We start from the raw sequence: 27,591 nt of genomic DNA, 5'->3' as shown, positions 1-27,591 counted from the left end.
CCATTTTTACTCAAACATTTAAGTTTCTTCTCGTTCACTGGTGTTTTTGCCTGTTGCACATAAACAGGTTTCACAAAAGCAGCCTGAACACCAACAGTAGAGCGGATGCCAGATTTTGAGAACCACTGCTTAGAATCAAAACACATCTATGCGTTTCAAAATCTCAAACAACATCTAGATTTAGATCCAAGGAAGAAGTTGAAGCAAGACTTGGGAATTGCTGTTTTCAGACTTTCTCTATCCAGTGTGATGGAGAATCAGCAAACATTTCAGTCCAAAGAGCTGCACAGCTGGCAGAGAAAACAAAAACCCTGCAGCCGTTTTTCTACTGAAAGGTTCGTCTACAAACTGTTGACTCAGTGCAACAGCTTTCAGTCTTTTTTATTATTTGTAGTAAAAGCAACAGATGTAATGACATCTAATGATGGTTGTTGGGGTGTGTGTGTGTGTGTGTGTGTGTTGCCATGGCAATAGGTCCAGGGTATCCATTAAAGACACTAAGAATAAAGTTAATTGAAAAACAAACAAAAGAAAAAAAGAGTCCAGTTTGTTACTTTGGCTCTGTGACACTAAGGATGCATTCACACCAGGCCTGCATTCACTGTTATAGTGGCTCTAAATATGGAATCAGATGGTTTTTAAAGTGTTTCGTGAAAAGAGTTCAACCGTGATGGGACAGAGATGTTTGCCCACCTTCTTGTCCAGGTCTTCCACCTGAGCCCGATAACTTCTCTCCATGTCCTGCAGGACCTTTAATCTGGTCTTCAGGTCCTCCACCAGCTGCCTTTTCATGGCCACGTCTCGCTCGGCATGGATCACCCTAAAAGAAGATGCAAAAACTTAACACAGAAATAACACAGAGAACAACAAACACACACACACCCCTTCACGCACGCACACACACACACACACACACACACACACACACACACACACACACACACACACACACACACACACACACACACACACACACACACACACACACACACACACACACACACACACACACACACACACACACACACACACGAGTAGAGCTGGCAGAAGCGGCATCCCAACGCGCTGCATCAGCCATGACAGCTCATTATGACAACTAAATACACTGGCATGCTGCTTGGGTAAGTGGAGGAGCGTAAAACGGGGATGCATGTATAATTCTAGCTGGCATATATTAGAACAAATGCTCTGGCACCGAGCGCCGCTTTAAGAGTGACTGGGGAGTCCTTTTTGACAAATGGCATCTCGAATCACCCGCGACTGCAACGTGGCATTTTAATGTTTATCATTTAACAGCTCAGACACATAAATGCTTCAACAGGGAGGCTTTTTGCAGAGGAGGCCTCTTATGAGGGAGACTTCCTGTTTGTTTCAGAGGGATTTCCCATAAGACAGGGGTCTGCAGCCTGTACAATCCAAACAGACGATTTTACCTTCGATCCTGCTAAATAAAACCCGCTTAGAGCCGCTGACATCACATGACCTTTTAAAATATGACAATTTAGAATGTTTAAAAGGGCAGTATTATGTAAAATCAACTTTTTTGAGATTTACATCATGCTATGATGTTATTCCCTCATAAAAACATTAATAGCCTTAATTCTTTCATGCATGTTTGAGAAATCCTTTAACCTCCGCGGTAACTATTCAGCTGTGCAAAACGCCTGGCTGGACCTAGCCCCGCCTTCAAGGCACAGCTCCTCCTCAAAGTTGCAGTTTCCAAGCTGTTGCCTCACAGAGCAGTCCTCCCCCACTAAGCTCCTTCAGACTAGCCAGCAGCAATTAGCAAACACCAGGTGGAGCTACTTTTAGTGAGGTTCTGTTGTGGAAATTTGGTGCCATTATTCCATAAAAATCTTGATGATTCTTTATCATTTTAACCAAAGTTATGAAGAGATGTTCTGAAAGGTCCAAAGAGCCACTTGTGGATGGGGAGCCGCAAGTTGCAGATAGACAAACAATGCCATTTACGTTGTAAACTGTTTACGCCTGAACTGTAGCAATCATGCAGCGTGTGTCACTTCCTGTTTCAATAATCCTCCCTATTTACATACTTAATATTCTTGATTTCTTCTTTTAAGTGGTCTGAGTGTGTTAGCATGTTTTATTCTGTTTTCATAAAAGGCAGATATAAGGCATTTTCATGGTTGTCTAAACCTCAGGGAGCTGTAACAAATAGAATAAAGATCATAAGGATGCAGTTAATTAAGTGGATTTTTTTAATTTCAAAGATGTAGTGGCTTCTCTTCTCTCTCTCACACACACACACACACACACACACACACGCACACTCAGAGTGTTGCATGTGTTTTAAATAAACAGATGACGCAACGATCCGGCAAATGCCTCCATGTGAGCAAATGTCCCCGTCTCTCTAGGAGGGCGGGCTGGTTAAATAAGTGTGAGCTTGTCCTATTGGAGTGACATTAAATTAAATGAGAGCCGAGTCTAGCCTGGGGACTTTGGGGTGGGTGGGGGTGCAGCGCTGGCTGGTTACCCCATGGGTTTGGCCATTAATGAGAAAACCCATATTGAACCTTTCAGATGACTGTCTGCTGTTGACTTAAAGACGGAGAGCAGCAATAAGCGCCCCGGCAGCTCCCCCTGCCCCGCTGCTAATGGCAATTAGACCCACAACATTTATTCTAGATGTTCTTTTTTTTTCTCCCACACCCCAAAAAGAATAGAGGATAAAAAAGAATGAGCGATATGCGGAACTTCTGCCGGATCGTATGATCTCTATTTATGAGCGTTAGTGGGAGCGAGAAGACGAGAAGCCTCCGACTGCATCGCGATCGTTCGCACGTTTGTTCCCTTTGTTCTGCGCTTGTTGCTGATATTGTTCATCAAACATGCGTGTATTGTAATAACAACAGTCAGCGGTGTGCGGAGCGTTAGCGAGGAGCGAGAGAGCACTTTTCTGTGTATGTTGTTAGGAGTGAAGACAGGGTGGATGTTTCATGTGGCTGATAGACAACAGGGCTAAAGATGAAAGCAGCAGCTTCATAAATAAGGCAGGGCCATAGTGCCGGATATTGACTGAGGACATGCCGGTGTACTTTGAAATTCATTTCTTTTTTTTACCCCCCCCCCTTCTTCTCTTCTTTAAGGCGAAGCAGCCTTGCTCCCCGTGCGTGTACTGAGATGTATATTTCAGAGACGTCTAGACATGACTTTCATTCTGAGAAAGAGTCCCTCCACGGAGGAGGAGGCCGAAACTTACATCCAGAGTTGCGTTTGAGCGACAAAAAGATGAAGGAGAGGCAACGGATGTCGCGAGAAAACGGAGCTGTGATCCTTAGTGCTTTGGTCGCACACAAACACGCGCCTGCGTCAGGCTCTGATCACAAGCACAACCTGGATGTATTATTGAGAATGTCAGGCAGAGGACAGAGCACAGCGGACAAACACAACCGGAGGAAAGCCAAGTAGTTCTTTGTACCTTTCTGAAAGTGCAAATGCAAGACGTGGGTCAGATCTCAACGGTGAATCGTCTACAGCGACGCATGCGGACTTTGTAATGCAGTAAAAGCTGAACTGAGTGACTTGACAGGGGCTGCTGCCTAGTGGCGTCTTTAGCTGCTTCCCAGATTCGTCTCCATTAGCAGATCCTGTGCGTTTCCCCTCTGTTTTCGTAAACATCGCAAAGGTAGCAAAATCCATTTATTGAACACAATCGATTAGATTGGCAGCTGACTGAATTCATTGATTCGCATGAGATTTACGTTGCTGCATGAGCGAAGGCCGGACCTTACAAACTCCAAACAACATGGCAGCCAACGCAGTGGACAGGCTGACGTGGCGCCTGCAATCAAGCTGCAAAAACACAAATTCTTACCAAGTATTTTTGGTCTAATTTTTAATGCAAATATATTAGTAAACTTTAAATAAGATAAAACAACCTTAAAAGTAACGTGTTTCATACCATTAGTTCTTTATAGTTTTTAAAAAGTACTTATTATTAGTGGTACTTTATTATTTCACTTGTAATGAGACATTTTTCCCATGTTACAAGTGGAACAATGTCCCAGTGGAGCTGGTTTTTGCAGTGCACAGAGCTGCTTGGTATGAGTTTAATCCTGAACGGTGCCAGGAGGAAATGCGTCAATCGTTTTAGCAGAATGATCATGATTTCTCAGCCCTGCAAGTATCCAGGAATTTCACTGGCAAAAGCCAAAACCGAAATGTGCAGAAAACCGGTGTTTTCAATATTCCACTAATGTAAAAAAAACAAAAAAAAGCCACAATTTCGCAATTCCTGTGTTTCCATTAAATAAGAAATTAAATCAAAATCATACGTGAATAAGTCGGTTAATGCATTAAGTCATTAAAAATCCTGGTGGCAACAGATATAAGCATGAGATATATTCATAATTCAGCCATGGCTCTAGCGTATATCAGCGTATATCGGCGTCTTATTCATGCGTTGGTGCAAGAAATTGTTTTCAGTGATTTTACAGAAAAGCTGTGGGTTCCACACTTTAGAATGGCAAACTCCATTGTTGATGATGTGTGATGCTGTTAGAGCTCTGGTGGAGCCGGCTGCACAGTGTTTCAAAGAGGCCAGTGGCTATAAAGAAATGTGTTGCTGCTGTATGCAAACTATATACAACAGCTTTAAGAAATATACAAATTTCAACATGGCTGAGAAACCACCTCATCCTAATGAAAAAATTGTTGTGTTTTTTTCAAAATTGCTGTGTTCCCATTAAGCTCATATTTTCTGAATTCCAATTTGCGCCATTTTACGGTCAGTGGAAACGAAGCTACTCTGAGAGCAGAATTTTATCTCTTGCTTTCATGTTTGGGCCAGCAAACACAATGAATTATGTTTTTACAGGGCAAAATGAGGCAGTACTTTATAGTAACTACACCTTATTTAGTTACTAAATAACTGTTACTATTATTAACAGTTAATTAACCCTGAAAGCATCATTCATTAATGATGATTTGTACATAATAAGCTGTAAATTGATGCAGTTAATGACTTCAAAGACCAACGCTCTCAATGTTTATTCAGGCCAAATAACTCACAAATTAACAATTCTATATGCTGTGTATTTGTTTATAAATGCTGAAATAAATGTACTTTCACAACAAGTGTTAGACGTTTCTTAATGGGTAGAGAAAGTTTGAATTGGCAATATACTAATCCTGAAGGCAGTTGCTAGTCAGGTTAAGTGGATCAGAGTTTGCTTCCTGCCGTGGACACCGACCGGCCTCGATGTGAGCCAACAACAGGAAATGTACATCTTTCGACTTCCTGAGGTGAAAACGAGCTGTTCGTTGTTGCTTTCGCTGCTACTGCATGTACAGAAATCGTACCTGATCTCCCATTTTCTGCTTAGCGATGCTGCTACCAGCATGTTGTGGGTCAGAACAGGCAGAGCACCTCGTCTCATTCAGCTTGCAGCAGCGTTTACTGCTGCCATTCCAAAATGAGAAATATCATGTTGTAAAATGTATGAGCTGCTCGATATTCAAAGTTCTGCCACAAATATGCACAACAGAAATGCAGCAAGCAGGACTTCCAAAGTTTGCTTTTACCAAAAAAATTAGAGTTGGGTAGAAAATAGTTACATTTACTTGAGTAATCTATTGGAAAAAGGTACTTTTTACTTTTAACTTTCTTATGAAGTATCACTTCTCTTACTGAAGTTACTCACTGTGAGTGACTTCACTGAATGAAGAACAAACTTGTTTAGAAAGAAATCACCAGACACAAACCTGCAGTTTCTCTTAATGTTTCATAGGTTTTATTTTTTAAAACTGGAAAATGTTTTCTTTGCATAGTTTTGTTGTGTTATTTATATAAAATATTTTGAGTAAAATAATTCATTTTCGTATTTAGATATTTAAAATACAAAAATTTTCACACAACTTTATATTTAAGTATTTTAGAAATGTCAAATGATGAATGTTTTGTACTTCAGTAGTCTTTTTACCAAATATTTTATTCTTATTTGAGTAATTTCTTGAACAATTACTTTTTACTCTTAGTTGAGTAAAAACATGTTGAAGTAGTGCTACTCTTCCGTCAGTAAAATGTTTGGATACTTTGCCCAGCTCTGTGTGGCTGCTCTGTCCCGCCCCCGTCATTTCTGTCCAATGGGAGCAATGACCCTCAGCTGTGTGGATTTGTTTAAAAATTGTAGTCTAAAAAGCGCATTGTGAAAACAAACCTTACCAAGCAAAAAAAATTAATAAAATAAAGTTCGATCCAGACTGAACAAGTGGATGAAGAGACTTTTCTGAGCCTAACACGCTGAATAAACCGTTGACACAGTGAAACTGGGTGGTGACAGAGAGACAGAAAAGCTGGTCAGAGTCTAAATCATGCAAATTTTTCGTTCCACTTCACAACACAATGTGACATAAGTTTAATGCAACAAAACACAGAAAAAGTTTAAGGGGTACTACTCTTTGTGCGCTGTTATCTTTAGCTGCCCATATTAACATCACACCCTGTTTTCTTTGAGTTGCTGATGAAGCTGCAGCAGAGAGAGGCTCGCCACATGGTGGAATCAAACACAGCAGATGAGAGCTGCACAGAATGCATTAAGACACACAGACAGAGGGATGGAGAGACAAAGAGGTGCAAGAAAAAAAAAAGGTGCATAGCAGAGCAACAACAACAAACGGGATCACGAAGAGGACAAGCAGCACTAATTAAGACAAAGGTGTGTAACTAACTTGTCCTGCAGCTGGCTGAGCTTGTCCTCCTTCTCCTGGAGCTGTCCGCGCAGGGCTTTGTTAGCCACCATCTGCTTTGTGACTTCAGCGTTCGAGCTCTGGGGAGAGGGCACACAGTACGAGCGTTTGTTAATGTGTTTCAGCCCGGCTGATGGCGGGTCAAGCACAGCATGTCTTCTCATTATGGAAACAGTGGAAGGCAAGAAGGTGCTAAAAGAGGTTAAAGAGAAAAATAAATTTTATAAAGTGGAAAAAATAACCCACCCCTTCAATACTAATAAAAAAAAAAGGCACGTGTAAAACATAAACATGTCTTGATTTTACATCCTAAATCATACCTCGCTGTATGTTAAAGTATTTTTTTAGCTGCAGATGCTGCAAATGAAGAAGCGTTCACTAAAGGAATGCTGTTACTAAATTTTAGGCCATAAAATTAAAGTTAAAAAATAGGAATTGAATCATTTAATCATTTGCACATTTTAAGGTATTTCTAATATTGTATAAAAAGGTTTAAACGAAAAATCTGCATAATTGGTCAAATTTTCATCGATTAATCGTCAAACTAATCAATAGATCAATCATCAGTTGTAGCCCTAGTGTTAACCACTTGTGCCTACAAAACAAAGGATGTCATGATGTCAGCTTATAAAAATGATGAACTCTTGGTTTGAAGGCCACTGTCTCCACTGCAGGCTGTTGTTAAACATGCGCCTCCGTCGCCTCCCTCTCTGTTAAGGTGTCACCTGCCATGACTTCCTGAGACGTGTGCACCGACAGCAGCAATCTGCTCGGTGACACTGATGAGCGGGCTGCGGAGAGGGTGATAATGTCGCGGCACCGCTCGCACCTCCTTCCCCGCCATGCAGGGCGCGTCGCCACTGTTACCCTCCATTTCTCAACTTTCTGACAGTTACTCTGAAATAAGATCAATTGGTATGAAATGCTAATTCATGTTGAAATCACATGCAATTTCAGGTGATGCAGTGTGTAAATTAAAAAGGCGGAAAACTTTGTGCTTTTTTTTTCTTCTTGCATGATCTGAAAACTAAAACCTTGACAGAGTTTCTTGCAGAAGCTTCAAGGACTTTGAGGCTTTCAGTGAAATGTTAAAGTGCCTCAGAAATTGATATTTGATGAAATCTGAGAATTTTTTTCCTCAACTAAAAATGCATGTTTAATCCTGCACTGCTGGGCTGCGGAACAGGGCTGCAGTTAAAATGGCCACAAGAATAGTAAAGAAATACACATATTTTAACTAGGGATGTCAATGTTAATGAATGCGATTAATCTAAAAAGTTTAACACATTAATATGACAAAATCCAGATGAATCACATTATCACTTTTGACCTAAAAGTCTTTCCTGCAGAGGGATACTTTTAGTCCACAGAAGCAATTTACACGATCATGTACAGCATTCAACAATGTAGAGTCGCAAAGCCGAGTGAAAAGATGAGCTAGGAGAGTCTGATGTGCTAAGCAGAATTATTTCTCTTTAAAAAAATGCCACAGTGAGAATAACCTCTGTGTACGGACGCCGCGTACACAGAGGTTATGCACCCAGATGCAGACATCACAGGTTTGAATCCCAGGTTTGCTTCCTTAATTGATAAAGGAACAATAAAGTCCACTAGTGCCAAAAATTCTCTGAAGAAGAAAAAAACAAAAACAAAGCAAAATAAAACAAGAAACATTGTGATGAACATTTGGAAAAAACCAAGGTAGCATGTAGCCTGCTTAATGCAACACTGAAACACAATCAGTTTCAGTTAACATTTCTTGATCACGTTTGAAACAAACTACCTTCTTTTAAACTTTCCCGAATATTGTCAACTTCCTAAAATAACAGCCTAACAAATTTTTAGCCAAAAGAGATTTTAATTTTTTTTGCCTGAATCCTTTTCTGGCAATAAAAAGGGGTTGATTTTTTTTTTGTTGCTAAAATGACTTTTGGACAAAAAGTGACTTGGACTGTTATTTTAGGGAGATGACAATATATCTGGAAAACTGAGATGCTTGGTTTGAGACAATCTTAAACATTTTTGACAATGTACATTTATACATTTGAACAAAGGTAAGAATAGCAGTTAATCTAGATAAATCCCAGTGGTAGATTGAGATTAATCTGACTACATTTTGTAATCGATTGACAGGACTCATTTTAACATTTAATTGTTTAGAATGCAGATATCAATGCAGGTTTCCTTTAAAATTACACAAACGGATTTGACATTTTTACACTTTATTCATTCATGCCCCACAGAGCAAAAAATTAGAAATGAACACATTATTTAATGCTATCATCCTATTAAGAGATTTATCCTAAGAAGCATGCACAGCAAGGTGGAGAATGACGGTAGATGATTAACTCAATAAGCCCTGACCTTAAGTTTGACTTGAAGCTGCTTGACCTCCGCCTCCAGGGACTGGAGGGCCGGTCCGGTTCTGCCCTGACAGGAACACTCAGTGTTTGCTGGTGCAGTGGGTGGTGCTGCTGGTGAAGGTGCAGCTTTTGGGGGGAGCGTAATCCGCTTCCACTGCTCCAACTCCATCTCCAAAACCTTTTTCTGCTGCTCCACACCAGCCAGGTCAGAGGTCAGCTTCTGCAGAGTTAACCACAACAGGATTGGTGAGCTAGTCATGGCGGTGACAAAACAAATAAAAGTTGAAGTCGGGCCTACTCGTAAAAAAACATGGAAATATTTATTTCTGTTTTGGCGTGGAGGGAATTGAAGTGCGATAACGAGCTGCAACGTATTGTTGCATGATCCGACCAACAATAACAGACTGAGCTAATGAAGGAAACTGTATCCTATTACCTGCAGTGATGCTGTAGGGCGAGGGCATATACATCCACAGAACATTGTGTGCAAACAAAACTATAAGCATTTAAATTAATAATCATGTATATTAAGATTTATGACATGTCCACAACACTGTATATCTATTCACTTGAGAGCAAATTAACTTAATCAGTTACATTTTTCTATAGGTTTACAACACATTTTTTACTTATAAAATTCCATCACTTTCTAGACTCAAATTCCCAGATTTTCCTGTCAATTTTTAGTAAATAAAACAGTTGACTGTAAATGTGAAGTTTTTTTATTCGGATGAAAGGTTGCAAATACGTCTAAGTATTTTGCAGACACCACAAGACGACAAACTGAAGTTAGAAAGTCAGTAAAAATGTTAGTAAGCTAGTTCTAAACTAAAAAGATTTGTAAGGTAGTCATTATTACACGATCAGTGGGTCAGTGGGTGAAATAGTTAATTGTATTATTAGGTAGTGAATAAGTTATTAGGTTAGTAACTATGTTGGTAGTTAATTGTGTAAACTAGTCAGTACACATACTAGTGAGTTGGAAAGCACATTAGTAAGTTATTATGTCAGTAAACAAGTTAAAGTAAGTTAGCTGTGAGTAAGCAGGTAGGAAAATAATTGGGGTAACTTAGTTATTAAGTACATATGTTTTGGTTTCAAGTAAGTGAGAAAGTTGTTTTTAACCTTTTTAGTTGGTAATTAGGAAATTAGTTGTCAAGTAAGTAACTTGGTTAGCTATTATGCAAGTTACTTGCGTAATAGCATACAAGCCTTGCAGAAAACTCTGAAGTATCACATGTTACAGTGTGTTTATCGTGGTAACTAAGTAACACCCATCATATTATCGTGTGGTTTATTATTGTGACTTCTCTTTTAGATTTTAGGTATGTGTAATTAAAATAAAAACATTGTAACTTCCTGGAAGAAAAAATTGCAACTAATAAGTTTAAATTATGCTAAACAATTAGAATAAATGTGGATTGTTGACATAATAATCTTTTAACACCATCGTTGTTACAAATGCACAAGCTGCATGAGCCTGAACTGTTGGACTGTCCACTATAATATAATAGTATTAGTTCTGCATTTGAACAACTGAGTTTACATTAATTAATAATAATGCTACCATTTGATCAGGTACAACTTAGTGTATCAATGGTTCTAAAGAGATCAAGATAAACCACACATTTGTGGCAAATATTAAAGTGAGTTCCTGTCTTCCTTATTAGGAAATACGACCTATAATCACATCACTGCAACTTTGGCTCAATATTGCAATGATTAACTGATATGGTATTGTGTCAAACATGAAAAATGCTTAATGGCACAAATAGGAGACATGATACATGGAAATACTTCTGACCGTGTAAAGCAAAGCTGGAAAACACAGTGAGCCAACACACACGAATGAAACCACAGATTCCCAAGGGTTTGCTCTCTGCTCTGCATACATGGAGGTTATTGATATCTGGTTGCTGGCTGACACCTTTTAATAGAATCCCTCTTGTTTTAGGTTTCCTCTGCTCTGCTGAAGGCACACATGCCGCCTCCTCTGGGAGCATGGGGGAGAGGAGCAGGGAATAAAAAGTGGGGATATGGCCCCAGTGGCAGCAGAGCACGAATTAAGAGAGGCATTGATGACACTTCCTGTAAGACAAGCTTTGATTTCACAGGCCATTTTCAGCACTGGTGAGAAATGACACTGACACAGACGGACATACAGGGAGGAGAGGACTCCTCTATCTGTAGCGCTCCTTTCTCTCAACCTTATGGAATCACTGGAATCAACAGCGACCGGATAAATAATCTGAATACTTGCAGAAACACACAGTGGAGCAGTGAGCAGTGCTGCTGGAAGACGGTCCTGGACAAAGGACCCAAAAATTATACTCAACAAAGAGTAGCACTACTTCAACATATTTTTACTCAAGTAAGAGTAAAAAAGTATTTGGTAAAAAGTTTACTCAAGTACTGAGTTACTGATCAAATTATCAATCATTTAATCATTTAAAATAACATAATCAGACAGACCAAAATATAAAGTTAAGAAGAAATTTTGGTATTTTAAGGACCAAAATGACAATAATTCATATAAATAACAAAAATAAAATCAGGCAAAATAAAATGTTTCCAAATCAGTTTCTTTCAATAAAAATTTTATGAAACTTTAACAAAAACTGCAGGTGTGTGTCTGGTGAATTTTTGTTTTTCATTCAGTGGGTTGAAAATCCAGAAGTTTTAGGTAAAAGTGGAGATACTTCAAAATAAAACTACTCAAAAGTAAAAAGTACAGCATAGTAAAAATACTCCTAAAAGTACATTTAAAAAAACAAAGTTACTCAAGCAATTGTAATTGAGTAAGCGTAAATAGTCCAGGGTCTTCCTACATGGAGTTTGCATGATGTTCTCCCAATGCATGCGTGGGTTTCCTCTTAGGTATTGTTTATCGTTTATCATTTATTGTTACACATTTCTTATGTGTAACTATAAATTCATAAGAATTTCATTTATTATTGTCACAATAAATTTCAATTAATGTTTGTTTTGTTTTTTTTACTAAAATTGTGTTTTATAATTTTTCTCTATTGTTTGTCCAATCAAGACATACCATTAAATTTGAAAATATGATTAACTATAGTTTATTCACACTTTTTTATGTGACTGGTGTCCTAAAGAAGAACATTAGAAATACAACATTTAAATACAACTTTAAATGTTTTTTTAAAGTTGCATTTGTTCATGGGGCAAAGATTGCTCTGCCATCCACTTTTCTAAAAAAAGTACTAAGAAATAGTTCTTATCGACACTTTTATTGTTATAACAATACTCCCACAAAATATGATGATAAAACTTTAAGCCCACATCACCTACCTCTTCTTTATCCAACAGGTCAAAAACACAGCTGTTAGGTTAATTGTCTGTAGGTGTGAGTGTGCACGGATGTTTGTCTCCATGTTTCCCTGCATGGAAAACATGCAAACTTCATGCAGAAAAACCCTCAGGATGGGATTCTACCACTAAAACTACTATTTAAACACTCATAGTAGTATCCAGTTTAAGCTTTTTAAATGTGTGAGCTGGAAGAACTACCTGGAAAGAAAAAATAATGGAAGACACAAGACAACAGTGTATGACTTTATAAGGCAGTGAGGCAGGAAAAGAAGCGAAGAGGACAGAATGGCTGAAGGATCAGGAGACAGAGCAACACAAACAAGTCTCTGGGAAGCTGCCATGCTACCTATCACATGATGGCCCCTGTGGAGCCTGTCCTAAGCCAATTACAAGCAGAGTTTTAGTTGGAGAGTTGGCCAGGACCGGCTGGAACAAGTCCAAAGTCTATCACCTCTTGGCCTTTTCAGAGAGGGCAACAAGACCCGGCTTTGACCAGCCGGTCGGCTCCAACTTTCTCTGGTGGAGTGGCATTAATACTGCAGGAGGAGAGAGGAAACAAACAGGAAGACAGCAATTCCCCCTCTGTCCACTCATTCACTCCCCTTTGTGTGTGCGCGCGTGCGGGGGGGCATGTGTGTGCCTCCACTGCTGTGTCTGAGTCTAAGGTCTCGCTGGGTTTCAGCAATCAGGGGCCTGGTGGGTGCACTAGGGCCACTTCCTGGGTGGCAGCGTTGGGAGAGCTGCACTCTGACTTGTGTGTACGAGTCCACCGAATTGTAACTTTACAAAAACACACACAGCCTAGTCTCTAATTATACGTCCAGTTGGTGTTTGTAGATATTCACACTACAGGAATATACTGTCTATCAGGTAAATGTCTGTTTCTGTCGGCATGTTGGTGTGCGCGGTTTGTTTCCTATCAGACTGACTAACCACTAAATAACTCGACAGGTGAGTGAAGCTCACCTGTAGAAAACAGTTAGCTCATCTCTATTAGAATTAGGCTGGATGAATGTAACTGGGCACATGGTTTTTCCATAATAGACAAATATAATAAAGATCATTTTTGAAATAATTATGAGTTCTTATGGATGTTTAGGCTAAAAGGAAAATGGCAACATATTTAGATCAACGTGTTGAACTCCATGTTGTAAAAGCAAAGATCTTGAAATATTGTTGATGTTCTATGAAGCACCAAATGGTTTCGGGCCTAAACAGCCTTCAGAGTTGCTGGTCAGTTGCTGGGTTTCCTGACACCTCTTCAGAATCAAACGACGCCAGGCGGCATTTACTTTCTAAGCTCCTCAGTTCTGAAAACCTGAGATACTGTATGTAGAAACTGTTGGGACTAAAAACTCTGAACCCATAACACATCTTCTTTTCCTCTGCTCTCTTATTTTTCTGAGAAACACTTGTGTAAAACTAAACTTGTCTTGCTTGCTGTTCTCCTCTGCTCTGTGGTTGTAACCTCCACAGAAGAGAGCAGGGCTGTCAGCTGTCTCATTAAAAATGTTCACCCCCCCCAAAAAAAAACAAACAAAAAGTGAAATATTTCCAAAGCAGCTTTTCCAGTTTACTCCTATGTTACCTGTGTGAGCTGCTTGCTGCTGTTGAGCTGCACAGTGAGCGCGCAGAGCTGCACCTTGATCACTTCATTGGCCTCTTGCAGCTCTCTAGCTGCAAGCAGAGCATCCTTCCTGGCACTTTGCAGGATGTCTATGTGGCGCTGCAGAGACTCGACGCGCTGCTGCAGAGAGGAGGAGGAGCAGTGCTGGGTCTTCGTCAGCCTCTTCTTCCTCCTCCACCTCCGTTTCTCCCCTCTTGTCCCTCGCTCCCAGGGCTCCTGCTGTTTATCATCTAACAGGAGGGAGAACATGCAGCTGCCTCAGAGGTGACGTGAGCGGAAAAACTCAGGAATCTGTTTTTAGACGCTCCGGCTGGGAGTTTACAGGCGCATATAGACATGTATGTGCTTTATAGTTTTGGCTTTTTCATTGTAGTTCAGTTTTATTTAGCTTTTACTTTTTGTTTGTCTAATTAAATTAGTTTTAGGTAGTTTTTAGAATTTGTTTGCTAGTTTTGATTAATTAAACAATTTATTTTAGTTAAGCTTTAGTTTTTAGTTTTTTCATATTTTGGTAAAATTTACAGGTGAAGAATTCAAAAAGGTCAAAGCATTGTGATGTAATTATGTTTGTAATTTCAATACATTTTAGCTAGTTTTATAAACACACAACATAGTTCCAGTTAGTCATAGTTTTTCCTCTATTATTATGTTTTCATTTATCTCAGTTAACAAAGGATTTATCTGAATTTCAGTTTTTGTTAGTTTTAATTAATTATAGTAAACTTGATGTGCACATGTAAAAACTCAGATATATTTAACTGCTAGAATGATTTACACTTCTGATTTATAACTACTGAAAGAGTTGAGAGGAAAAAACTGATCAACAGAAAAGTGAAATAAAATATTTTCCAAACACTTTTTAAAAGGAAAGTGAAAATCTGAAAAGTGTGGCATGCTTTTGTGTTCAGCCCATTTGAGTCACTATATTGTAAAACCGTCTTTCAATGAAGCTGAATTTCTATTCAAGTCTGAACATCTGGACTGGAGTTCAGTGAATATTCTATATATTGAATATCTGTCATTTTATCAGATGCATTATCGATTGATATTAATCATGTGCTTACTGTGATATATACTGTTATTTATTATTGTTCTGCTATAATTTAGAGGTATTAGATTAATAACTGCTCTGATTTTTACTTGCCAATCCTTTTATTTCCATTTCACATCTACGCATGTTGAAAATTGTGGCTGTAACATGACAAAATGTGGAAAACGTAAACGACTTGAATACTTCTGTGAGATACTGTAACTGTATTTTAGTTGCTCTGGGTGTGAAAACTTGTGCTAACCTTGTTTTCTCTTGGATCCAGTCGCTGGTGCATCTGTGCTGAAGTTTATCGACCGCCTGTAGGACTAGAAGAAGAAGAAAGTCGGTGAGCGTGGCGATAAAACGTCGTTTAATGGAACACAACAGTTGACAAGCTTTGGTTGGCTGACATGGGGATCGCGGTGACACTGTGATCACACATTCTGCTCAGCTTAACACAACAAGACAAATCATCCTGCGCCTAAATAATTCACCTGAACATGTTCAACAAACTCCTACAGTCCTTGACTCTGAGCGTGGAGATCAGCTCTGACAGCTGCTTGCTTTGTTCAATCACCGTCTGAGGGATTCTATTCATCCCACGCCACCAAGACTACGAGTGTGTCGTCATTTACAAGCAAAAAAAATAATTATGTGCATGCAAGTGTGTGTGACACCTCCCAATGCAAAACAGTTTGTAATGACATCAAACGAGCCAGGTAGCATTTAATCAGAGGCAGGTTTGATCAGAGCGGGGAAACGAGGTGTTTGGTTTGTGGCGCAGCGTGTTGTGTGGGGACCTGGGCTGTCAGAGCAATGAGGATGGAAGGGTTGACGGGAAAATGAAAGGATCAGGAAAGACGAGTCCTGACAGCTCAGGTTATACACTGCAGGCACCGCTTTCAACTGCCTCTTCATGAGTTTAATAGAGGTGAAAAAAAAAACACCTTAAATCAGATTATTGTTTTGATCTGATATCTGAACATGCTTCATATGAAAACATCCAGACAGCATGGAGTTGATCAACTGCTGTTGCAGCTTTGGGAGGTCTACACTGAAGCCAAACTGACGAAATCAGTTCTCACTGTCGCAACTGTGTGAGGAAAATCACATCATTTTGTTCTCAGCCGTCTGGCCCTTCTTATCAACCTCCCTGGCAAACTTTTCGTCCCCCTCTCCATGTTAAACTACTGTGTTTATGTGGGAAAATAACGCTCAATTTGCTGACTTTGTTCAATAATTAGGACTGATCTGGACTGCAGATGTTCATATGACTGTATAATAGAGAATCACATTCTGTGTAATAAAGTATGAACAGTTCACACTTAAATACCTCGATGGTCGATGTGAATCGATGCCACGCCGTGTTGATACAGTATTTCATGTAAAAGGAGCCCCACCCAAGAAATGAATAGAAATGGATATTTTTCTCAAGCCTGAAATTTCTGGTTAAAAAATTATTTTTTAAACTTATCTCATTAGATATTCTACTTTTCCAAGACACAAATTTTGGGTTTCCATTCTCTGTGAGCCAGAATCATCAAAATTGCAAAAAATAAATGCCTGAAATATTTTTTCTTTTTTTTTTTTACCCAAACTTGATTTACGATTTTAATCCATTTGTTTTAACCTTTTTAAAAAATAATTGGCTTTTCACCTTTTTTAAAAAAAATGGCTTTCATTCATCTTTTGTTCTGTGATTTAACCTGAAGCTGTAAAACATGTTTGTCAAACACGATGGTAGGATAAGGGAGGCAATGGTGGAAAAAAAAAATCCAGTTTTTCAAAAAATTGGATCTTCAAAAACAGAAAATTTGATTAATCGATAAAATCGATTTATCACCCAACACGGACTCAATATAAATATAATTAGAACGATTCACTTGCAGATGCAGCCAAGCACAGGAAGCAAATCCAGTGATCTAATCTGACTGGAAATTTGAGCTTTAAATAAAAAAGAAGGAAGAAATAGAAAAAAAATATGAATGAGGACCAACCTTTCCATGAGTTTGCCGAGTGTGAAGCTCAGTCCCAGAGGACTCCCCGTTCAGACTATCCGAGTACTCCTCAACACTGTCACTGTAGAGAAAGGTAAAGTTGATTACTGGTTCTCAGAGTACCACCACTGGACAAAAAAAAATCCAATTTACCTTTTATGGTTGATTTAGTTGACATCAAGCAAAAATATGTGCATTCCTACCCCCTCCATCCAACAGAAAATCAATGTCCCCTCCAATTTCTGAGCTGGAAGTGTAAATGTGGGCGTAAATTAAGCAAAAAGCTGCGATGTCTGATGCTGCTGGTGAATGCATCAACATGTATGAGAGTGGCTGTGGCCTTCATTAGCTCTCCGAGTGTGACAGACGTGTGTGAGAGGCATGGATGAGCGGAGAGCAGCAAACTTGCATCTGATAGACGCACAGTGAGGGCTTCACGAAACACACACACACACACACACAGGTCTATTGACAGTGACCTTTGACGTGAAGGTGGAAGCCAGTGACATTTACGCTGGCGGGTTTATTAAGGTGGGGCCTGGGAGCAGCAGCAGAGGTAAAGAGCACTGAGTAGATGCTCTAACTGGGGGATGACATGGCTGGGGGGTTAAATCCCGTCTGGTGAGGACCGGGGACTTGTTGAGGATTACTGATCACTACCAGTTAAACCAAAGTGGCATTAATTTGAGAAAGAACCACCAACTTTGGAGCAGAAACACACTGACTCACAGTTAGTCATTACAAATTAGAGCTGCAGCTAACAATTAATTAATAGTAATCGATTATTCTGATGCTTAATTGTATAAAAAACTGACAAAAAAACAAACCAAAGTCAGAAAAAATTAAAACTACTACTATAACTATTAAAAACTAAACTAAAACTAAACAATATGTAACTAATACAAACTAGCAAACGCTCTAAAAACTAACTAAAACTAACTGAATTAGAGAAACAAAAAGGCACAATGAAAGAAAACTAAACTATAATGAAAAACTCAAAAATAACCTTGAAACACACTCAGACCAAAGGACAGTTTGTAGATGAATCAACCTAACAGTCATGTTTTTGGAAAACAGGAGGAAGCTGGAGTACCCGGAGGGAAACACAAGGAGAACATACAAACTCCATGCAGAGAAAACGCAGGCTGGGATTTGAACCCAGGACTTTCTTGCAGCAAGGCCAGAGTGCCACAAAGCAGCCCCTACCACAATCTGAGTTAAATACTATGGGTGTCTGGATCCGATACCGATATCTGAAATCGACCCGATATCAGTAAAAAAAAAAAGGAGTATTGGATTATATTCGGTTCTGGATTGGAGTATAATGAACATTCTATATATTGAACATTATATCAGAGGTATTATCGATTGATATTGAGCACAATATATGCTGCTTGACGGTATCGTATCGGAAGTGAAAAGGTTTTATCGGAACAGCCGTATTAAATATGCCGTAGTTTGCCGTTTCAAAGTGACAAAATACAACAAAAATTAAGAAGGTTTTCATATTTTTGCGAGTCTCTCTAGGCCTGACATCTCCATTAGACGACACAGAGCAACATGTCTGAAAAGAGGATTCCTGTAACATCTGAAAGGCCAAAGGCTTTAAAGTATCAAATCGGTTGACAGGTGCCTTAAGTAAGACAACATATCGGTTTAAACACCCTTGTTCATAAATCCGCTTAGATGCTCCTCTCAGGTAAAGCATTTATTTGACCGCCGCTTATTAGCCACATGGAGGGGTATTAGGCAGGCTGGGCGTCGGTGCACCCAGTCGCCGTTAAATGGCCTCGTGCGGATAGAGCTGGGGAGGATTACGGCGTGATGAATTAGCCGGTGAAGAGGTGGTGAGCGAGCGGGACGGACGGAAAGGCAGAGGCGTTCAGGAAACGGCTTATTTTTGCATAAAACATACATGAAATAATTACTGTCGATAGTTGTTAATTTAGAGGCTGTTAAGCATCTTGTAGACATCTGGTACTGATCCGAGTTGGGTCATTTAAAATTTATCCAACAGAATTAAGGCGAGCAGAGAGGAGAGGACACACACACACCGACATGCCACGAGATAACCAACATAACTACACACAAGGTGGGGTAAGCCTCCGCATGTGTGTGTGGGTGTGTGTGGGAGGGGGTCCTTGCAGGGGGATCCTTAGTGCTGTCAGGGGGGGTTTGTAAATATGCAAAGAACCAGTAAATTAAATCAAACTGCCAAACTGTCAATTTCGGGGTAGCGTGACTAGTGCATGAAAATGGCATCACTGGAAGGTGTGGAGGCTTCGGCGGCCCCTTATCCCTGGGCTTTTCTGGCACGGGTTCAGCTCTGCGCAGAGAGGTGGCTAATTCTGCATGCAAATTTCAGTCAATAAGCTCCGAGCAAGTCGTCCCAGGATATTTCAAAGGATCTGACAGTAGGCTCTCCCTCCTCTCTCCTTCTCTCTATCATTCTTGCTCACATTCTTGTTTTTGGCTTCTGAATACCAACTAGACAGACAATGAAATTCAATCAGCCGTTTGCTTACGGTTTTTGCATATGCACGTTGTCCCCCTTGATGCCGTATCCCCACCGTTCGGAAGGCCCGTGCTCTCGGCTCAAACCGACTGAAAATAATGAGGGGGACAGAGAGGGGAATCATTACCTATCTGCGCTCATGTCCTCCCACTCGTCCTTAGTGGGGCTGAGGTTACGGCCGTGCCAGCTGATGGCTTGATTGGAGCTGACTGTTGGGTGGCGGCGCAGGCGTGGAAGGCCTCTGTGCCAGGTTGTCTTCGGTCTGACCTTGGAGCTGATGTTGTTGGCGGTCCCGGTTGGCCGCGCTGGGCCTGCTGCTCGGTTCCTGTAGAAGTCTCTGGCTGCTCTGGCGATACCCAGCTCCTGCCTCAGCTTCAGCAGGTGATTGTTGAGCCTGGCGATTTCTTTCTGAGCCGCGGCCAGGCGGGATTCCAGAGTCGTGACCTTGCCACGGTGCTGCTCATCACGGACCCGGGCCTCTTCCTCCCGGTCAGCTTCCTGGTGCCTCAGATAGTCGACGGAGGCTTGGAGTCGTCGGCAGTTGTGGGCCAGGTCTTCGTTGGCCTGAAGCAGCTGCTGCCTCTCTTCCTTCAGCGCCGCTGTCTGCTCCTCCATCAGCACCAACCTCTGCTCCAAATACTTCATCTGGAAGAACCAAACACATTAACATGGAACCGACCCGTTCTCCAAGACAAACACTCTCTACGTTTCAAAACTCAAATTTGTATTTTAATATTTTCTAGATATTATGAAAAATTAAATACAAAACATTTAGCTTGAAAATGCAGCAGTACTCAGCTTTATTATTTGTCCAGTTCACAATTTATACATCATAAAGTAGCTTTCAATTCAGAAAAAGTTTTCATTAACTAAATTTGATTGGCTCTGTTTCGAAATCTCAGTGTGATGATGACCTAAAAAAAAAACAAAAAACATCTTTGTCATTCTTAATTACCATATATATCTATAATGAAGTACTAGGGACAACGTGGCCACAGAAAATTAAATCTAAAAAAACCCAAAAACTAATCAACTTCACATATTTTCAGGAGAAAAAACAGCTGATAAAAATTTTATTGTAAATTCACTAGAAAAAATGCTTTATGCATAAATACATATATTAATGATATCAAAACTATAATTTTCTCTGACATTATAGTCAGAAATTTGCAAAGAAAAAAAATCGTAAAATAAATCTATGGAGGATCAAAGGGAATAAAATTAATTAATACATAATTAAATGTACCATAAAATAAATACGTGTATATAATTCCTTAAAATATTTATTCAGTAGGCAATTTCTAAAATATATCCCTAAATAAAATAAAAACTTAATAGATAATTATTAAATGTGTATTTAATTATTTTGTTTTGTTATTGTGTTTTTTATTTAATGTAAAAACCACAATAGCAAAATTGCTTTTTTGTGTGTAGTGGAATATTGACAAAGTTTTGCGTACATCTGTAATGGAAACGCAGCTATTGATAACCACACGCCATTAAAGTTGTTGTAAAGAAAAAAATCACCAACATTTGTACTTTCTACAGTTTGAGATGTCGCTCCAAGAGAGCAAGACTGTGAGCAGATAACAGGAAGGTTGGGAACAGTAAGAAAACCCAGGTTAACATCAATTAACTGTGATTATTGTAACAGTGAATATTCATTAATATCACAGTGGCATGTGTTTCTACTATTGTACAGCAAAATATTAAACCACTACATCCCAAAATGAATTTAGTTATTGTGTCATAACTTCTAAGAAAACTGAAAATCTCTCTTTGTGAAGTCAAATCATGGTGAAAATGTTGTTTTTCTGCACAAATAACAGAATCTATGAGGACGGACAGTTTGGCATTAAGTCTGTAATCAGCGATGCTTTATATTTCTGGGTGGGGGTGTGGACATTTGACTGCCGCGCCCTGATCTGCCTTAAACAGACAGCAACCAGCCACTCTTAGCCTTTTTGTTAGATCTTCAATGGAGACTGTTTAAGAGAACAGGGGCTGCCTGCTGGGTTTGTGCCTCCAGGCATTTTACCCCTTTATTTATGTTCTCACACTCTTCCTGCTGGTAGAGCCCGATACCTTTCAAACAAAATTAGACAGCTATCACCAGCTGTGATGATTCACTGTCATGAAACCAGAACCGAAGCATCGCATGAACTCATGCAAGGAAGATTTTAAAACAAATGCAACCTACCAACACCTCCAACACGAAGTTTAGAACAAAATACTATTTTCTGGTGTAATATTTCTGGCCGTTTATTATAGAGTTCTTCTTGGTAAATCTGAGAAAAACAAAGTACTTACCGGCTGACACTTGACTTTGAAATAACCACAAAGTGATAAAAGACCTTCAAATCTTCCTTGAAAGAGCAAAGCCAAATTTTCCAGGAGACATCTTGCGGGAGATGGCTCTGTCGGGTTTCTTTTATTGGTAATGACACGGAGCACTTAGCGATGGCACGGTGCCGTACCTTTTTAAAAGACTGTTTCAGCCGACTCGAAGAGAGAGGAGGTTTGATCGGAGTGCTGCTTTTGACCTGCTGCTCCTCTGCCATTTTCTGAAGCAGCTCTGCAAAGAGGAACAAAGCTTCTTATTGTGACACTCTGTGTCAAATCCTGCAGAGGCAATCAATAGAATTATAATAAAAAGGACACATTAAATCAATTAACATTAGTACAGTCTAATTTCCTTCCTCAGGTCTGCGTTTCTTTTTCTTTCTTTAGTCAATCATGGCTTAAAGTCAGCTCCTGTTTTAAAGGCAGGGTTCGCACACTTTTCCCACCTTAAAATTCAAGCACTTTTCAAGCATTTTCAAGGTACGTTTTCAAACTTTTCCAGCACCACACTGTGAAAACTGAAAACTGTTTCAATTAATTATTATTTGCCATTTATTACCGTTATTATTTTCTGTTGTAGTATTCTACAGTTTATAGAAGAGATAAACTGAAATATGATGTTTTGATATGTTTCCCTCACACCCGATACACCTAACTGGTCCGGGAGAAAAACACAAATTTAACAAAAGGGTCATGCAGTTTCATTAAGTCACTGAACTATTAGGAATGATAAATATTCATTACACTGAAACAAGTTTCTTGGCAGTTAGCAAATATCAATAATTTTGGTCATTTCAAATGATCTAAAATAAGAACAGTTTAGTCTGATTTAACTTCAGGTAGTGAGAAGAAAAATGGTGAATGAAAATATTTGGTTTCAACATTTTCCAAATTGAGGTTTTTAATCAAGCGTTAGATTGCACTTTAGTGCAAAACTGAGCAATTTGAATATGAAGTACTTTCATTCAAGGACTTTATACCGAAATCAAGTACTTTCCAAACCTTGAAAACACAGATTTCAAACACCTGCATTAATCCTGTAAAAGTCTCATTATCTACAGGCCCTTTAACTCGAGATTAACAGGAAAATGTTTTATTTTATCGCTTGCAAGGAAATGAAAAAACAGTCTTCAAAGGCACACAGTAGTTCTGACTATGTGCAACTTTTCTCAGGGGATCTTAAACAAACCAGGAGAAGTGCTTGAATCCCAGGTGAGCACATTGCCCCAGGCTGCGTTGCTTTGTACTCCTCTGTGTTTCCTCAGAGCACCTCTATTCTCCACAGACATGCATGTTGCCGTATTGCGGAAACATCAATGATAGAAGTGGCAAACATCTGATTTCAGGTGATAAAAACAGAATGAATGCAAAAGTCTTAGTGCTCAAGGGCTTAATGCACAAAAAACACACTGTTAAAGCTTGTGTGTCACTATTTGAAAGGCAGCATCTACCTGCCAAGGTGGAAATAAATGCAAAGGGCAACACAAAACAACCTAAAACTTTCCACCTTTCCTTCTCCGTTTTTAAGGATTTATGACAAGACGACCAAAATAATTTGTACAATGAGCTGGAAGCATTAAATATTCAGGATCTTGACTTTTCAGGTCAGTTGGATTTTTTTAAGAGAGTAAGAGGGAGAAAAAGGGAAACTATAGAAGGAAAGATGGCTACACTGTGGAAAAGCTGCCGCTCCCTTTCTTTGCATTGACGCCTTGCCCAGGGAAGTTTGTTACATTGAATTAGCCTGGCCTTTTGTCTTCCTTACGTGTCACATTAAATCACACAGAGCACCAAATAGGACAGGAGGGCTGCTGTGTTCGTTGGGTACATAACCAGGCTGAGAGACAATTACCCGGCTGCCGTGTTAGTGGCATGGGAGTTGGCACCTCAGCACTACCTTGATAAGAAGACGTGGTGGCTCCCTAGTCACCTGCAGTTGAAGGAGGTTCTGGCACCGCCGCATACATTAACGTCCCTCCCATGACTCCTCACAGGAAGCAGCTCAAAGGCCCCGTTCCTTTCATCTGCCCCCTTTCGTTAGCGTGATCTCAGAGTGAGCGCTTCAAGCCTGCATCCATCTGATTGGGTCGCACAGGTTCCTCTCCACAAAAACGCTGTGGCCTTTCACTGGGTTTTTGTAATAATCTTCCAATTCCCACAGAGTCCTTATCATACGGGTCTCAGTTAACTTGATAAGGTAATGAGCAGATTCTCTAGATAAACATGTTCAGACAGTAAAGCTGCACAAACATTGAGGTATTACAGAAAATGTAAGCTTACATGACTTCACATACACTTAACTGCTTTCACCAAGGTCATTACATCCTTGCTGCACTGCAAAACACAAAATCTTGCCAAGTATTTTTATTTAGTTTCTAGTGCAAATATCTCGGTGCACTTGGAATAAGACAAACCTAACTTAGAAGTAACTTTTCAGCAACATATAGGAGCTTGTTTTAAGTCAGTCATTTCTAAATATTGATTAAAAAAGTATTACTTTCACAGGTAGACTGGCAGAAAATATGCTTAAACACCAGTTCTCTGGACCAGCAAGGAGACGTCCCATAACTGGGGGTTCGTCTGGGATAATATTTCTCATTAAAGAATGGTTGGAGTTTTGTTTTGTGGAGAGTTACAGGCAAATATTACCAAGTATTTTTATCTAGTATCTAGTGGAAATATCTTAGCACACTTGCAATAAATCAAAAATAACTTACAAGTAACTATTCAATGGAAGTAGTACTTTTTTAAAAATCAAAATTAAGGAATTATTTACTTTAAACAAACTCTATATCTTGCCGAAAAGTACTTTTAAATAAGGTTTTGTCTTATTTCAAGAGCACTAAGATATTTGCACTAGACAGTTTTTTGTTTTGAATCAGAACTTTTAACTGGTCTGAACGACTTTTCCCAGTCATTCCAGCTGGGAAAAAGGAATCAGAACCAAAGGTCCAGAAACCCAGTCCGGTTCATCAAGATGTGACAAGATCCGGACCACAGTCAGGCAATTCTGCTTAATTTGCTAATGCAATTTTCTGGTAAAAATGAAAATAAAAAGGCGTTTAAATTTAAATGCTTAATCAATTTAGATGATATTGTGAATTTTTAATGTTTTTACTTGTAACAGCAGTGTTTTCTGTGTTTTCTTGTTTGTTTTCAAGCAAACAAAATCTTTGGGAGACAGACATTGGGGTGATTAATAATAAAATGTATTCTTGCCTATGTTAATAGTTCAAAGATCTTTTCCTAAATCATCATTTTACTGTCAATAAATCTTCAGTCTGACAAATATAAATATTTTTGATGAAATCACTTCCATTTGATTTGAAATTATGTGACTGATTACATGAATATGATGGAATATTTATGTACATTAATAAAGTTCAATGTGTCGTATCAACTGCTAAACTTTTCAGAAAAACAGATGCAAAACTGTCTTTTTGTTTTTCTGCCTGACTTCCTAACAAGGCCATCAATAAGAGCAAATTAGTTAATTAGTTCTCTCCTTTGTATCAAATCATTGCAGCATAAGACAAAGTTGCTAGTTGTGGAGAAAATGAAAGTGATCTCAAACAGATCTGTTATTGAACTAATTAATTAAATCCACAGGATGAAGTGGTCAGCATGTGACGGTGTCACTGAGTGGATTAAAATAGATGTGCTTTTTAACACTGAGAATGATGCATGTAGACAAGGCTGACGTTTGATCTCCCAATCAATGGGCGAAGAGTTGATCAAGTCTTAATTGACTTGTTCTGTTAATTCCGCAGAGGGGAGTTGCATTAATTCTCCTGATTAATACACATTTCCCAGAGGGGAACGGCTAGCTACAAGCATGCACTTCACCATGAGAGGCGACACTTTGACACATTAATACTTAGTTTTTGTCTGTAGAGACTTGGTTAAGGATTTAAAATGAATTAACTGGAGTGCTGTGGTGGCGCAGGGGCAAAGCACGACCCACGTATTGAGGCCTTAATCCTCATGCCAATGGTCGCAGGTTTGACTCCCGGTCTGGCGACATTTGCCACATGTCTTCCCCCCCCTCATTACTTTCTTTCCTGTCTAAATACCTTCAAATAAAAACCTCTAGAGTCAACAAAACCTTAAAAAATGAATTAACTCTGTAGTAGAATAATTCAAACTAATATTGAGAATGCTATGGACCTAGATACTCAAACAACAATAAAAACAAGAGGGAGTTGACCTTGATGATCATTAGTGAGACACATGTGGAGCTCCTTCGCTGTGGTTCGGTCCATAGCAGACTGGACTCGCAGCATGTCCAGCTCCTCTGCTAGGGCAACTCTGCAGAAGAAAAACAACTTTTTACTTATTTCACCTATCAATCTGTGATGAGGATAAGAATATTTTGAATTACAGATGGGATTGTGTACAGAGTAAGAGAGATAAAAAATATTGAAAGCACGATGTTTTGTTTTCAGAAAGACCATAAAATTATTTTGTATTTTGTGCATTAGGTGAGAGCAGTGATTTTTGTGATTTTTAGTTGTTACAGCAAAAAACTCAAATGTTAGAACCGGTGCTTTGAATGACAATGGTTGTAATGCCTCACTGCCACCACATGAGGGCAGTAATGTGCAAAGTTGTTTGCCATTAAACAGCAAATGTGAATCTTGACTAATCTAAGGCCCAAAACCGATTATAGACTATTATCACGAGTTATATATCAGAATATAGTAACGTCATTTAATCATAATTTTATGACTAAATCATTTTTATTGATATTTATTGATGCTTGCATGACTAAAAACTAGAGAAAACAGCAAAAACAACAATTCAATTTACATAACCAGTTTTTAGGCCATTAAACATTCTGTAATGGACTATTATAATAATAAATTAGAATTCTTATTTATATTCTTTATCACATAAGGATAAACAATAAATCAGTGTAAAGTGGCGCACTATTGACCAAGTAACCAGTTTAAACTAGCAGAGCAGTGACTGCAGTTATCTGGTCAATGACCAAGGTTATCATAGTTAACCTTAACAAAATAACAGGAAATAACAGACATTATTTCCATTAACTGAAATTTAAAAAAAAAACAATAATTAATGGGGAAAAATTAACTAACTGGAACTATATTGTGTTTATAAAACTAAAACATACTGAACTTAGGGATATAATTTGTTTTTATGTTTATGAGTTAATTTTAAGCCTTTCGATGTGAAAATGATTTTTTTCCCCAGACATCAGCTGTCGCCAAATTATAATCCTTCTTACATTAATCCACAAAAAGGTGACAGAAAAAGTTGAGGTAAAACACCAGAGTGGGTGTTCAACAATAAATAAATGCATTTATTGAAAATGGTATCTTCTGTTGAGTATTCATTACTCGATTGTTATATTCATAAGCACAATGCAATAATTTAAAGTTTTTGAATTCTGCACTGAAAATTTAAAAACAGTATGAAAAAACTTTAATGAAAACCCCAAAACAATTATAACCCTGCTGATCACTGATCTTCAAAAAGCCTACGTTAGAAAATTTTGGCCGATATCGATTAGTTTGTCTGAAAGGTTGCTAAATATTTTGCGACAAAGTTCCTAAGTTGGTAATAGTTGGGAGATTACAGCTAACTGCAACATGCAGACGTGATCTGATGGGCGGTCGGTCATTGGGCCAAAAGGGGACAGTGAATGATTT

The 27,591-nt window shown here is 39.0% G+C and overlaps 1 protein-coding gene across 2 annotated transcripts in view; it reads right to left on the bottom strand.

Moving 5' to 3' along the window:
* cntln (centlein) overlaps nucleotides 1-27,591 on the bottom strand; it is a 112,081-nt gene that overhangs the window by 34,149 nt on the left and 50,341 nt on the right. For both annotated transcript variants that reach the window (XM_014476186.2, XM_023333206.1), the window contains 9 exons: nucleotides 26,127-26,227; nucleotides 22,054-22,151; nucleotides 19,704-20,221; nucleotides 17,062-17,143; nucleotides 15,327-15,390; nucleotides 13,996-14,264; nucleotides 9,076-9,294; nucleotides 6,694-6,791; nucleotides 694-820 (listed from right to left, as the gene is read on the bottom strand). In XM_014476186.2, coding sequence (XP_014331672.2) covers nucleotides 694-820; nucleotides 6,694-6,791; nucleotides 9,076-9,294; nucleotides 13,996-14,264; nucleotides 15,327-15,390; nucleotides 17,062-17,143; nucleotides 19,704-20,221; nucleotides 22,054-22,151; nucleotides 26,127-26,227 — 1,576 coding nt within the window. The remainder of the gene's footprint in view (nucleotides 1-693; nucleotides 821-6,693; nucleotides 6,792-9,075; nucleotides 9,295-13,995; nucleotides 14,265-15,326; nucleotides 15,391-17,061; nucleotides 17,144-19,703; nucleotides 20,222-22,053; nucleotides 22,152-26,126; nucleotides 26,228-27,591) is intronic.

This window comes from Xiphophorus maculatus, chromosome 5 (assembly GCF_002775205.1).
Source record: "Xiphophorus maculatus strain JP 163 A chromosome 5, X_maculatus-5.0-male, whole genome shotgun sequence".
In the NCBI taxonomy this organism is placed as follows: domain Eukaryota; kingdom Metazoa; phylum Chordata; class Actinopteri; order Cyprinodontiformes; family Poeciliidae; genus Xiphophorus; species Xiphophorus maculatus.
The sequence above is the reverse complement of the archived record's forward strand: the minus strand, read 5'-3'. Positions and strand labels throughout refer to the sequence as shown.